The following is a 13,623-nucleotide window of genomic DNA, read 5'->3' as shown; positions in this document are numbered from 1 at the left end:
CGTGGGACCAAGACTGAGAGAGAGAGAGAGAACGCAGAGAGGAGAGAGAAAGAGACAGTGGAAGATAAAGATCTGCTGTATAAAGTATGCTGTATACAAAGATATGCAGATACGTACACGGGCGCAGTGCGCGAGACTGCGTGTCTCCACCTCGACGATGCAACCTGCAGTTCACCTCGAAGTCCGCTGCAGTCTGCACGATCTCCAGTCTGAAATCTGCAAACAGAGATGTAATCTGCACGAATCTCCAGCCTGAAACCTGCGATCAGAAGTGTGGAAGACTACAAAACATCGGCTATAAATAGCCAGCATAAAATCGCCCAAAATATGCAAGTTGGCTGAATTAAATGCGGCTCCAACTGACCAGGTACAGGTCGGATTGCCACATGGCAGTCCGACTGGTCAGTCCGACCAGTCTGCCTATACGGACAGGATCTAACGACAGGCATCGCTAACAGATGGTTCTTTATTGATTTTGGTACTCTATGCGGATGATATGCTGATAGCAGGGAAAGCTCATGATGAGCTAGATGCTCTTAAGGCTCAGCTCAAGAAGAGCTTTAAGATGAAAGCTCTGGGACAAACCTCTCACATACTTGGTATGTGCATTAGATGCGATACGCATCAGGGACTCCTCTACTTGTCACAGAGGGAGTGCATTCATAAAGTCCTTGAGCACTTCCGCATGCAGGACGTAAAGCCTATTGGCTGTCCATTGCCTTCTTATGTGAAGGTATCACAGGCTGATTGTCCGCAGACAGATGAGCAGAAGGCCGAGATGGCCAAGGTTCCCTATGCATCCGTAGTGGGCACTCTTATGTATGCCATGATAGCCACTCATCCAGATATTGCCTTTGCAGTTGGTGTTGTGGCACGCTATATGGCTACACCTCGCAAGAAGCACTGGGGTATCGTCAAGGGTATCATGAGGTACCTGAAGGGCACTGCAGATATGTGCATATGCTATGGCAGTTAGGATACAAGAGTTGTGGGATACACTAACTCTGATTATGCAGGACATGCAAATAGTAGGAAGTCCACTTCCGGCTACGTATTCACCTATGCTGGAGGTGCTGTCTCTTGGATGTCCAGGGTGCAGAAATGCACGGCCCTTTCTATTATAAAGGCCGAGTATGTTACAGCCACTAAGGCTTGCAAGGAGGCCATTTGGTTGGGTCATTTGGTTGCTGACCTTGGTATTGATGCTATCCCTACACTGCATTCGGATTCTATGAGTGCTATTCAGTTAGCCAAGAATCCGGTCTTCCATGCGAAGACGAAACACATGAGGTGAGGTATCACTTCATACGTGGGGTCGTTGAGGACAAATCTGTTGACCTTGTCAAGATCTCGACTAACCAGAATCCTGCAGATCTGCTGATGAAAAGCCTCTCTACAGAGCGCTTTGCCTTCCTCAAAAGGTTGATGGGCGTGGGATGAGATGACATCTTTCCTCATCCTGTTGTACATGTGTACATGTTGTACTGTCTTTTTTTCCTTTTTTTCTTTTCACTCCTCACTAGGGTAGATTCGCCTTTAAGTGGGAGGTTGTTGGGGGTAAAGGCACCTCTGCCTAGCCGCCCGTGTATTACTACACTGACAGTCACCGCCACTACACACTACAGGTGACGGGCGCTCGTCACCGTCACTTTATTCTTTATCCTTTTAGTGACAGTTTGAATAAAGAAAGGCCCGATCACACATTGTGAATGTTGGAGTTTCCATTTCTTGTCTCTCTTTCTTGCTTTTGCTCTTGCTCTCTCACCATAGCTCTAGCGTGCAAGCTTCGATCCTTCTCACCTTTCAATTCAATGGCCAAAGGACTTGTTCACACATGGCAAAGGTGATCAATATTATTATTTTGCCATGTACATTTTATGTGGTTGTAAGCATTATTTTATAGCTGCAGATGCAGCCAGCCAGCATTTTTGGGCCCGATTTGGGCATTTCTTGCTATTTATAGTGACGGTTTAGGGACAGCCATTATTCATAGGTTTTCTACTCCAGATTTCAGCACACGCTAACGTTTGGAACTCTCCTCTATCTTCCAATGCAGCCTTCCACATCAACTTGATTTGATGTACTCAGTGACACCTAAGACTAAGTACTAGTCAATCCTCTTTGCATTCAGCATTCTTTGAGAGTCCAGTGCAGATTTTCTTCTTCTATTCTCTTCTTTCATTGTAATCTTTCTCTTCCCTTCTCTCTCTGAGTTTGTGTTTCCTCTTCCATTACACACTCTTATAGATAATCAGGTCCAAATTTTGAAAGCAATGTAGATAAGTTTTACAAGTGCTGAGTCACCACAATTCAATAAAAGAAAGGAATGGGCATGAGAACTGAGCTTATCCTAGAGGGCTGCCAAATGTACGATTGCACCTGAGCGGGGATGCGCAATAGGCTTTTGGTTGAGGGAGAAATTGGGTAGAATATGCACCTACACCTAGGATATGAGGAGTGAGACGAGGATGAGATGTCTCAAAAGATAAAGAGGGAAGAGGAACATGAAGAGATGGTGGAAAGGAGAGAATCCGGTCACTATCCACATCTCCAACTACATCACAAGTGGGTTGATATTCATGTCTATCCTCTTAATTTGAGTTGTCTTTGAAACAATCCTCGCGATCTCAACAATCTTCAAAGTGGTCCTCACGATCTTGATTGAGCTCTTTATCCACACAATCCTACCAATCATAGAGGTCTAACATCTTGAATCCCTTGAAAACAAACAAAGCAAGAGAAAATGGCATGTGTTTACAAATGAATGTTGCAAGTGATCCTCCGAATAACACCTCGGATGTGCCTCCACATGAATAGGCATATAGGGGCTGAGACTAGGGCTCCAAAAAGGGAAAACACAACAGCTAAGGAAAATGCAATAGGCTAGAATCTCTTGGTATCACACCACAGTTGGGGAATCATACCATGTGGGTGCTACGAGAGTGCACAACAAAAGAGGAAACACAAACATAGAGAGAGAAGGAAAGAAGAAGATTGCAAAGAAAGAAGTGAATGGAAGAGGAAAATCTGCATTGAACAATGCAAGAATGCTAAATATAAGGACTGATCAGTCCCTACACACAACCCAAGGCATCAGTGAGGGCACCAGATCAAGCTGATGACAGATGGCAGCACTAGAAGACAAAGGAATGCCCAAATGTCGAAGTGTGCTGGAGCCTGCAAAAACAGAATATAATGTAACCAACCAAGCGACTACTATATATATAGCGAAAAAATGCTCTATCTGGCTGACTACAGCCAAAAAGTGGCCAACTAAGCAGTCCAACTGCATGTTAACGTGGTAGCTGACGTGGCATAATCATAGCTGATTGCTGGAAAAAATGCTGATGAATAAATTAGCTAGTGTGAACACTTCTAGATCTCAACTAGAATGAGATATGCGTACTGCCTCCTCCGTCAAAACACGTGACAGATATATCAGAGCTCCTAATGTCCCCATCTGAGTCAAACTGAGGCTCGCAAGCAGGAGATGACAGTGAACAAGAAAGAATGCTGCTACAGCATGCCTTGCATGTGTGTGTTGGCGTGTTAATAATAGTATTAGACTTTGAAATGCAGGAAAAATCTGACTGAGGAGAGAGGAGAAAGAAGATTATAGCTAGATGAGTGACTGCAACAGTAGGAGAGGATGAAGAAGAAACACAATAAGTGGAGGAGGAAACAACTAGCAGAATGCATACAAACCTGGCTGACAAGTCAATGATGGAAGGCTAGCAATGATGATGCAAGATTAAAGGGACGACCGTGGCAATGCCCAATATTCCCTTTTATAGAACTTTTTGAGCAAGCTACTTACCAAAGTTCAAGAAACTCATAATTGTTATAAACTCAAATGCAATTCTTTTTTGGACTATATGAGAGCCAAAAGCAGATGGCCAATAATATGAGATTATCTTTTAGATTTTTGGGCTAATTCTGGCATAGCTTAACACAACGATCTCTGAGTTTGCACATTGCTTGGAAGGCAATAATCATCCCATCTAGGAGACAAGCGAGTTCAACCAACGAGATATCCAATTAATGAAATGGCCAATTTATTTGATGATGTGGACCAAGTCCAAGTCGACTAGGCTTTGAATTCAGACAAATCTTTGCATGTGCACCTATTAAAGATGATATCCGTCATGGTCAATGGATCTCCTTGCTTCTCCAAATATGGCCATGATCAAGGCAGATCATGATCATCCACATCGAGTCATCAGCAAGAACAGACACCTAATTGGCAAACCATAGGTTTAAATCCATCGTGCCCAATTTACAGTCCTAACTCATTGCTGGTTTGGTTATTATACCATGAAACAAAGTGCCAGCACACCCACCAGCTACATGACAACCTAGAGAACAAAGTCACTAAACCCACCTGCCATAGCCATCATCCAATGGCGCCCCTATACAAGAGGGTCCAATGCCTCAAGACTTGCACAAGCAACAATAAAACCACAGCATCCCATACCATCAAGCATCACCCCCTCAATGACCCCATGCTATGCTAGCCTCATGGACTGCTTGGGAGCTAGCATAACAATTGTAGGTTAAACCTTACATCCATTAATGTTTAGAAGACATTTTTGGTATATTTTGGAAGGCAATATATTTCCTATCTATATGTTTCTCAAACTCCAAGCTACTACATAGAACATGTGCATTAAACCCACCATCCGTCTGAAAGGGTTGAAGCATTATAGAGTTTTAGCATTTAGGAATGACTAGATGCACTAGTAGTGCCTAACCTATAGATGCAGCATTAGATAGTGGAAAAATATTTCATTGTATTTCTTAAGAGTACTTCTTGTTCTAGGTTCATGAATTCCATACAACCCATCTTTTGAGCCTTTGCCCACTGGCACTTGGCCATGTGGGTATGTCCATATAGGTAAGAGTACCAAAAGCCTACCAATTCTAAGTAGGCTAAACACAATTAGACAAAGTCAACTTGGACTAGTATAAACATCACCTCAAGCCATCAAACAATTCAATTAACCCTGTGTACCCATTTGGACTTTTATGATTAGTTTGTATCTGGCCTTCTTCCATGCATAGCAAAGCTAGGGGAATTCGGAATTCCAATATTATCCATTAGTAAAACTTTCAGCCTCAAACCATATTCTCACATTGGCTTTAAATTTTCATGGTTGATTTTCTCAATAGCAACCTGTTTGATTCACCTGATTTGTTCATTGTGGGCTATCTTACATTGTTCAACGGCCTCAAGCTTGTCTCCTTAGCTACAAAAATGAATATTTACAATCAACAGATTCATGTTTGTCTAACATATCGAATATGTCAACATACTCAATTCAGCCACTCAGCAGTTGAACTGTTCCTTAATGATCCGTGCAACAAAAAACCAAAAGTTTGAGACGTGTCATATACATCAAGTAAGCTGCAAGTTCTAATAAGAAGCTAAGTGGCAAATCATGAAATTTTATGTTGGGATGGTGTGGCAAACCTGTGCCTATTAAGCTCTGCAAGTAGTGCGTTTTGCTTGGATGCATCCATAGGATTGGCATCAGCTAGCCGAAATAAATGTTCGAGCTTCCGATTATCTTGCCAAAAGCTCCACTGCCTAATCTGCTCTATCAGTGGAAACCCTTTGACACCTTCCCACAGGCGGGACCATACAGGTAGCCTTGCTTCAGCTGCATTTTCTACCTCACCTTCGCCTGAACTGCGATCATTGTTACCTACTTCAGCATCCTCCCGTGCAACCTGTGGTGAAATACCTTTTGAGCCTGGAACACCAGCCCCTTCTGAGGTGATTCCTATCTCTAAAAAACCATCCTCGGATGCTGTTTTTGCTCTAAACTCCGACTTCTCAAGAGCATCCACTTCGGCATTCCTTGATTGCCCGCTGTCCAATGGATGCCAATCGCCCTCTCCAATGTCCTGTGATCGACCATCTCCAGCAACACCCTCCGAATCCCTATGCAAGGGCTGCTGGCAAGCCCGTTCCTCACTTTCTACGGAATCCTGCGCGACTTCACCTCTGGTGACTTCAGAACCTTGGAAGCATTGCACATGGTGAGGTGCTCTGCGGAGCGCGGTGCAGCCGAAGGCGGGTGGGAGGCACTGCAATTTGAATCTGGCGAAGGTGCAAGGGAAATGGGAGAGTTTGACGGACCGGCTGATGTGGAAGGCGTCGGCTATGAAGGGAGGACAATCACCGCCAGCGAGAGGGGCCGGACCGGTGCGGCTTCCGCAGATAAGGGAGCTCTGGGCGAGGCACATGGCGTCTCAGGGCCCGGGGGGCTTGTCTAAGGCATGGCTGGGGGGGAGGACCGCAGAGGAGAAGCCTGCGGGGGCGGGGTACCGATAATACGTTCTGTGGCGCGAAAATTCTCCCGATTCAAGAGAGAGATTCTGGCCCCGTTCGTCCTTCCAATGGCGATGGAGAAGAGGAGGAGCTGTGTCAGAGAGTCCTTATGTTCCTTCCTGCATAGTGTCTTTCTATCGCTGTCTTCTTATTTGGCTTCCTGATCAGCTGCTTGTCCTTTAGGCGAGTCATGTGTGGTGAGGAAGAGATACTCGGCCTTCACCTTCACAGTACCACCCCCTCACATCATGTTATTTTATAACCACAGCGCTATGATTTCGAATTTTGTGATATTCTAAACTAGCTTTACACGTTTAGGTGAGTAAAGGAGTACCAAGTCTCATATGCAATTCTTGCATGTTTCTTATGTTGCAGTTTTATTGATGGTGTTTACACATGTGATGTGTTTCAAAGCGAACTATATTTGTAGATAAGATTTGGCGCTTTTTAAATACATGGAGAATCTTGAAAAAAGAGTATGTATACTTATATAGTTCGAGTCAATGATCGTGAGTTTGAACATTCATATTTTTTTGCTATGTTAAATGAGTTTTCTTCTCTTCAAAAAATAATACTTTTTAAATCTTGTTGGGTCTCTGTGTAGATTGTTGTACCCTATTACGGTTGCATTTTTCTTACGGATGGTGGCCTACTCAAAATTTATAGCCTTGTCTATGCTATCAACCATTGCTCTTATGTTAACCTTGAAGTTATTCTCGAACGGCTGGAATGTTTCTATGTCTTTCTTCATTTTCATAACGGGATTTCTTCGGTGTTGTTGGATTCTTTTCTTGATGTTGATTGTTTGTCCTACATGCTCCTTGTCGTTTTTCTTACACCTTATGCTGTAGATGAAGTACTTGCTTTTGTGTCTTTGTGTTAGTGTTTCTGGATTAGCTTGTGGATTTTGGCTACATATGATGGCGGATAATATGGAAGTGCTTGCGCTAGTGGCAGGACTTGCAATAGTTGAGGCTGGAAGTTTGGCACCGATAGCTAAAGTTTGGTTTTCTGTGAGAAAAGTTAATATTGTTGGGTTCTTTTTTAATGTTTGAGAAGAAGTTGTGTTTGAAGACTTGCATGTTATATAGATTATGTTGCTGAATGGATTGGAGTTAAAACCATGTTTTTAGGTGTAGACCTCTTTACTCAATAGGTATGTAACCTTCTCGATCGTTATTACAGGATTATCACCACCATGATTGTAGTGATTCATTTTCATGTAATCCTATAGTATATCCTTACCTTCTCGATAGGTATGTAACCTTCTCGATCGTTATTGCAGGATTATCACCACCGTGATTGTAGTGGTTCATTTTCATGTAATCCTATAGTATATCCTTACCTTCTTTTTTCTTAACTTCTATCGACTGGTTAAGCAAGATGTTAATTTTGTAGTGCAGCAACGCAATTGGGTATGTTTCAATGCCGTTTGTTCTTGTGTCTAGATGTGCTTGGACCATGTTTGTTTGTAGTGGATTGTCAACCGAGACTTCATACTCGAGTTTGAGTATATTGAGTATGTCTTTGAGAAATCCTACATGTTAAGTGCATATGAGTTAGCATTGTTATTTCAAGTAAAAATGAAGGTTGCAAAGTTTGTAGAAGGTAGTGTACTAGTTGCGAGCTTTATCATCTAATGTAAGATGATATTTATTGTCGAGAATTTGAGTGGATGTGGCCACCAATTTTTGGAGGTAATTATACATTGCGAAGCCGTTGACATATGTTGATGCCTTTTGCCTAGTGATGTTTGCCATTCTCATCTTATGTAGGTACGATTATGTGTATTTGTAGGACAATTCTCGATTTAGTGATGGGCGTTCTTGTGGTTTTGAATGTATAGCTAAACCATCTACATGCATAGGTTAATGTGGTTATGTGAAGTAATATATTTGCATTTTTATACATACTAGGTATCATTTGAATTGTGCGTACCTTGTCCAGAGTCATATTTGCTTCAACGAGTGTTGTGTGTCTATAAAGGTGTAAATGAGGAAAGCGCATTAATATGTTAATAAATCTATTAGTAGGAGAAGAAAATTAGGAAAACATGTTCGTATATTAACAAACAACGTTTGAAAGAAGAAGATTGTTTTATTACTTGCTACAAGAAGCGTATAAGATTGTTGTATGATAGAATGTGTTTTGTTTAATCTTTGTTTGTGTTTTTGTTGAGTTGTGTTGTTTCTTTAATTGAGTCATGGTGTCAAGGAAGGTGTCAGAGCAAAGGGAGATGGATCTAGAAGGCCAAAGATATGCAAATTTCTTATTTCGTTTATGTGGAAGAGCATTATGTAGACTAGTCCAGAGCGTGAACACGCTTCTAATGTGTAGAAGTACCTTTTGGTTCACTATGGCTCCTTATGATTTGTAATCGGTGATTACGTATGCAAGTGTTAAAGAGAATGTGGATTTATGGTACCACTTGCTATTCGGTGCCTTATGTTGGTGCTTGTTGAGCTGTAGGGTGAGTTGTTGGTCCGTTGAATGAATTATAAATTGGATTTGTATTATCATTTTGTCGTTGCATCTATGGTGAGGTCAATGTTCTTAGTTATCATTGGAATCGCCCCAACTGCTATCTCGTCTATCTCATGGAAGTTATTGTCATGCAGCCAGTTTTGCAATGCTAGCTCATTGTTTACATTCATTTGAACTTTGATGGTGTGGATCTGCTCAGCTGTGTAGTACTTGTGTAGAATCTACTTGTTGTAGTTGTGTTATCTTCCTTGTGTGTGCATACAATTATTGTTTTTTGGTCGACAAAACCTAGGACATGCTTCTCCTTGATCATGCACTAATGTAAGCATTCACGTATCTCTTGCTTTGTTAGACAATGATACATGATAACTTGTAGAAACTATAGGAATGGCAAGTTGCATATGTGGCAAACTGAGGTTTGGAGAGTGTGTTGCTTTCCATGTGCCCAGTATAATGAGGAGGTGATGTGACATTATTCGTAGAACTCGATTTGCTGGTTGCAGATAGGTAGTAACTATGCAAGATCGCCAAATAGTATTATAAGCTTCTTGCTGAATGGACTGAGCAATGAGCCTTGGTAGATGCTCACTATTTTGTGCGAAGAAGAACATATAGCAAATATATTGTAGTTGCTACAGAAAATTCTGTGCTCTGAATCTTGACGTTTTGATATCACCATGGCGTCCGAGCATGCCAAAACCCCCAAAATTGTTAGATATGATCAATGCCCCACCCTCATTAGGTGCCACCAATGATCCATGGTACTCAAAGTTGTAAGGCCCCCATTATGAGGAGAAGCCAAATGTGAGCCCGGACATTGGTTGAGTTCTGACTTGTATATCAGATGAGGTCTATGTGACCGGATGGCAAAAAGGTTTGTTCCAGCTAGCCTTAAGCTCTTCACCTATCTTCTGTCTAGATCGCCATCTAAGCTTCACACAGTGGAAGCGCACAGGTGGACAAAGCCAACATTGTATCAGTTGTTTGGAGCTAAAGAATTTACTGATTCTCCTCTTATCTATTGTGTACTCTCTATTTCTTTCTCAGATTCTGTTCGTTGCGCCGTGTAATTTTTACAAAAATGACTCTTGAAGCTCTCCTGAGTTTTCACCATGTTCTCCTATTTTCCGCGTGATCCTGTTGCTTTTGTAAAGAAAACTAAAAAAGCCTTCTAAACTTAGCCACGTCAAGAAAATAGCACGGTATTCCATAAAGAAAGCTTATTTCAATAAAAGCATATCTTAAATCTCATATTCCAAAATAATCTATATTAAAAACAAATAAATTAATAGTACTAAGGACAATGATCTAATTATTACTAAAGAAGTTTAAACTTATAACTTACAAATAGAGTAATAATTGTAATAATACAATATCATATAAATACATAATATTATATATTACACTTAAGATAACTAATTATAATTATGAAATTTGCGCTTGGACTTAGGCTAACGCCTAGTGCTACCCAAAGCCACCACTACTTGCTCTACATATCAACTGAAGCATTCACAATTGTTTAGAAATAAAATAAAAAACAATAGTGAATACCTAGCAATCTTCAACTACAAATCAACTTCTCGTACAAGGAATCCACCTTGTGTATGAGCCCTAGCAAATACAAAGAGTTTTACGGAATCCACTGAAAAACCTCACAGAATCCACCGTGGTATCATACCCCCGGGGTGGAATAGCAATTATCCACCATTCCTAAGCACTAAGGATGTGGGCGGTCATCCATTGCACTTCTTCAACTGAACCAAGTATCTAGTATATGACAATGAATCAATTAGAGTCTAATTATTAGCAAACAATTGATTCTAATAAGATTAAAAACTAGTATTAGTGCTATAGATATCTTTCATGGGAGTAAGAGAGTCAAAAGATAAGACATAAATATTATAAATGCTAGGTCTCATACTCAAAGCATCGACAATAACAAATAAAATTGTTATTCTAGTTTAGTAGCAAGTAAAAATTTAACAAAGATTTCTAGTAAAAGACTTACTTATCTTACCTTGATTGGAGATCTCTATCTTTACTAGAAAGCGTGAATTCACAACAACATTCGAAAGTTGAAGAATTTTCCAAAGTACTTTTAAGAAAAAATTGTTAGTCTCAACGTTTATCAAATCAAAAGATAACAACATTAAAGGCATACTATAATCGTCAAAAATTAGTGTGAGAATCATATTGAAGGCCTACTTTGAATTAAAAAACAACTGACATCTTCTTGTGAATCAAGTTAGTCTACAGCTAGAGACTTGGAGCTTATAAGGAATTTTACAAAACATTTACTTATGACTAAGACTAAAATTTAAAAAGAAATATATTAAAGATAAGGCTAAAGTTGGATAAATACTAGTCTCTTGGTAAAAAATAGTAATACTTAAGTTCCGTGGCATATTTAGATATGATTATCTTTTAATATATGCATATTTAGACAAAACCATGTCCAATATACGTTTTAGATCTTTGTACAAGCTTAAAAAATTTCTTTGGGAGTATACTTAAATTCCAAATGGATTAAAAGCTATCTTACTAGGAAATTAGATGTATGTATATGTTGAAATTTACAAAGTTCACTAAGTCTGGGTTAACTATGAGACCTACTTTTAAGATAAATAACTTTCTTTCTAGATAGAATCAGGTCATGATGATGACTAGAGAGTTGTAGATAACAAAAATGTCTACAATTCATGTCCTTATGATGGATTATCAAATATGAAGGTAAGGTTATAAAAAATAGGGCTCAAAGTTGGCTACTACACAGTTTTCTGCATATTGCTGTGAAATTTGCATTCAAGGTCATTTTAGTACTCAAATAACTCGCTAAAGAATCAAATTTGGTAAAATATGTGTCTAATAATAATTGTAGATATTTATGAGGTCTAAAACTTTTGTTTTTGCACCATTCTCAAAATATAAACCAGTAAAAAGTTACATTACCTGAAAAATAGTTGTTCAAGAGAATTTTTATGGTGAAGCATATGCAATAGCTAGATGACTTTCAAGTGTCTCTCCTATATAGACTGTTACATAAATAAAGACTTAATATGCTTAAACTTAAAACTTTTATAAAATAAAACAAAGCTATGATTTACTATGAAATAAACTTCAAAAGCCTTTTGGCTGCAACATCCTGTTTGCATAGCCAAGTGCATGCTATAATCCAAATTCAGAGAAGAACAAATTGGATCAATTCGAGTCAATCAACTGTGGATATAAGACTGTCCAAAACATGAGAAATGCAGCTGCAATATTCATCTGTAGTGATTTGTCTTATAGATTGCAATTGTTCCATAGTGTTGCCTTTATACATTGATATCATACAATCGAAAACTCGAAGCATAGCCAAGCTCTGATACCAATGGTGCGAAGCCGAACACATGGCAAATATGCTGTAGTTGCTGCAGAAAATTATGTGCTTTGAATCTTTATGCTTTGACATCACCACCTCATCTGGAGTATGCCAAAACCCCCCAAAACGACTCTTGAAGCTCTGAATTCCAATTCCGGATGAGGGAGGAACGAAAAAACTCAGTTTTCACCCTGTTCTCCTGTTTTGCGTGCGATCCTGTTGCTTTTATAAAGAAAGCTAGAAAAGCCTTCTAAACTTAACCACATTAAGAAAATAGCACGGTATTCCATAAAAAAAGCTTATTTCAATAAAAATATATCTTAAATCTCATATTCTAAAATAGTCTATATTAAAAACAAATAAATTAATAGTACTAGGACAATGATCTAATTATTACTAAAGAAGTTTAAACTTATAACTTACAAATAGAGTAATAATTGTAATAATACAATATCATATAAATACATAATATTATATGTTATACTTAATATAACTAATCATAATTATGAAAATTACACTTGGACTTACACTAACTCCTAGTGCCACCCAAAGCCACCACTACTTGCTCTACACATCAACTGAAGCATTCACAATTGTTTATAAATAAAATAAACAAACAATAGTGAATACCTAGCAGTCTTCAGCTACAAATCAACTTCTCACACAAGGAATTCACCTTGTGTATGAGCCCCAGTAAATACATATAGTTTTACAGAATCCACTAAAAAACTCACGAAATCCACCGTGGAATATGCCTCTAGTTTTACGGAATCCACCGAAAAACCTCACGGAATCCACTATGGAATATGCCTCATGGCATCACTATTATATCAAACGTTGTCCTTGTTAACATGGACATCTCTCTTCAGTGATGATTGTGTCAACTTCTCTTATTGTAATGTAGTGTTCGTCCATCTCTTGCAATTGTACTAGAGATTGTTGTGCACGTACTTGTATCTTGAATTGGTAGTGGACTGTGGTGGACTGGCTACATAGTTTAGTTGTAGCTACTTATGTGCTTACTGTTAGGAGTATGCTCTTATTCCTAGCAATGAGGTTATAATTTTAGTAACGTATGAGGAAGCTCTTTCCATTGCCTGATGTGCCACTAACGATGTGTAGGCTGTATGTCGCATCAATGGGGTGGTTGTAGACAGCTTGATGTTTTATTGTTAGAGTTTTGTTAGCAATTGCTTGGAACTCTTTCATGAGTTGTAACATATTTATCCTTATCGTGGGTTGTCTTTAATGAAAGGAATCTTTTGAATGATCATGTTTGTCAGTTGTTGGTGTGTTCAGTTTGAGACGACCAGCAGATTTCTTTACGTGTAGTCTGTGATGAACATTTTGAGGTCTTCCTCCTTGGCCACAAGACCATGGAGTTGGCATTCGATGTAGTATGATTGTGACGAGTTCTCAGCGCTTATTAGTTCTGTCTTTGACC

General features: G+C 39.5%; 1 protein-coding gene across 4 annotated transcripts in view; it reads right to left on the bottom strand.

Annotated features, from left to right (window-relative positions):
- Positions 1-6,567, bottom strand: part of FTSH11 (FTSH protease 11) — a 160,501-nt gene extending 153,934 nt beyond the window's left edge. For all 4 annotated transcript variants that reach the window (XR_015688167.1, XR_015688166.1, XM_087664683.1 and 1 more), the window contains exon 1: positions 5,471-6,567. Coding sequence is in view for 2 of the 4 variants with exons in the window: in XM_087664683.1 (XP_087520809.1) it covers positions 5,471-6,249 (779 nt within the window). In the remaining 2 variants the exon portion in view is untranslated. The remainder of the gene's footprint in view (positions 1-5,470) is intronic.
- Between the last annotated feature and the right edge of the window lie 7,056 nt (positions 6,568-13,623).

Source organism: Lygodium microphyllum, chromosome 23 (assembly GCF_053477565.2).
Source record: "Lygodium microphyllum isolate KBCC chromosome 23, Lygodium_microphyllum_v1.1.10, whole genome shotgun sequence".
In the NCBI taxonomy this organism is placed as follows: Eukaryota; Viridiplantae; Streptophyta; class Polypodiopsida; order Schizaeales; family Lygodiaceae; genus Lygodium; species Lygodium microphyllum.
The sequence above is the reverse complement of the archived record's forward strand: the minus strand, read 5'-3'. Positions and strand labels throughout refer to the sequence as shown.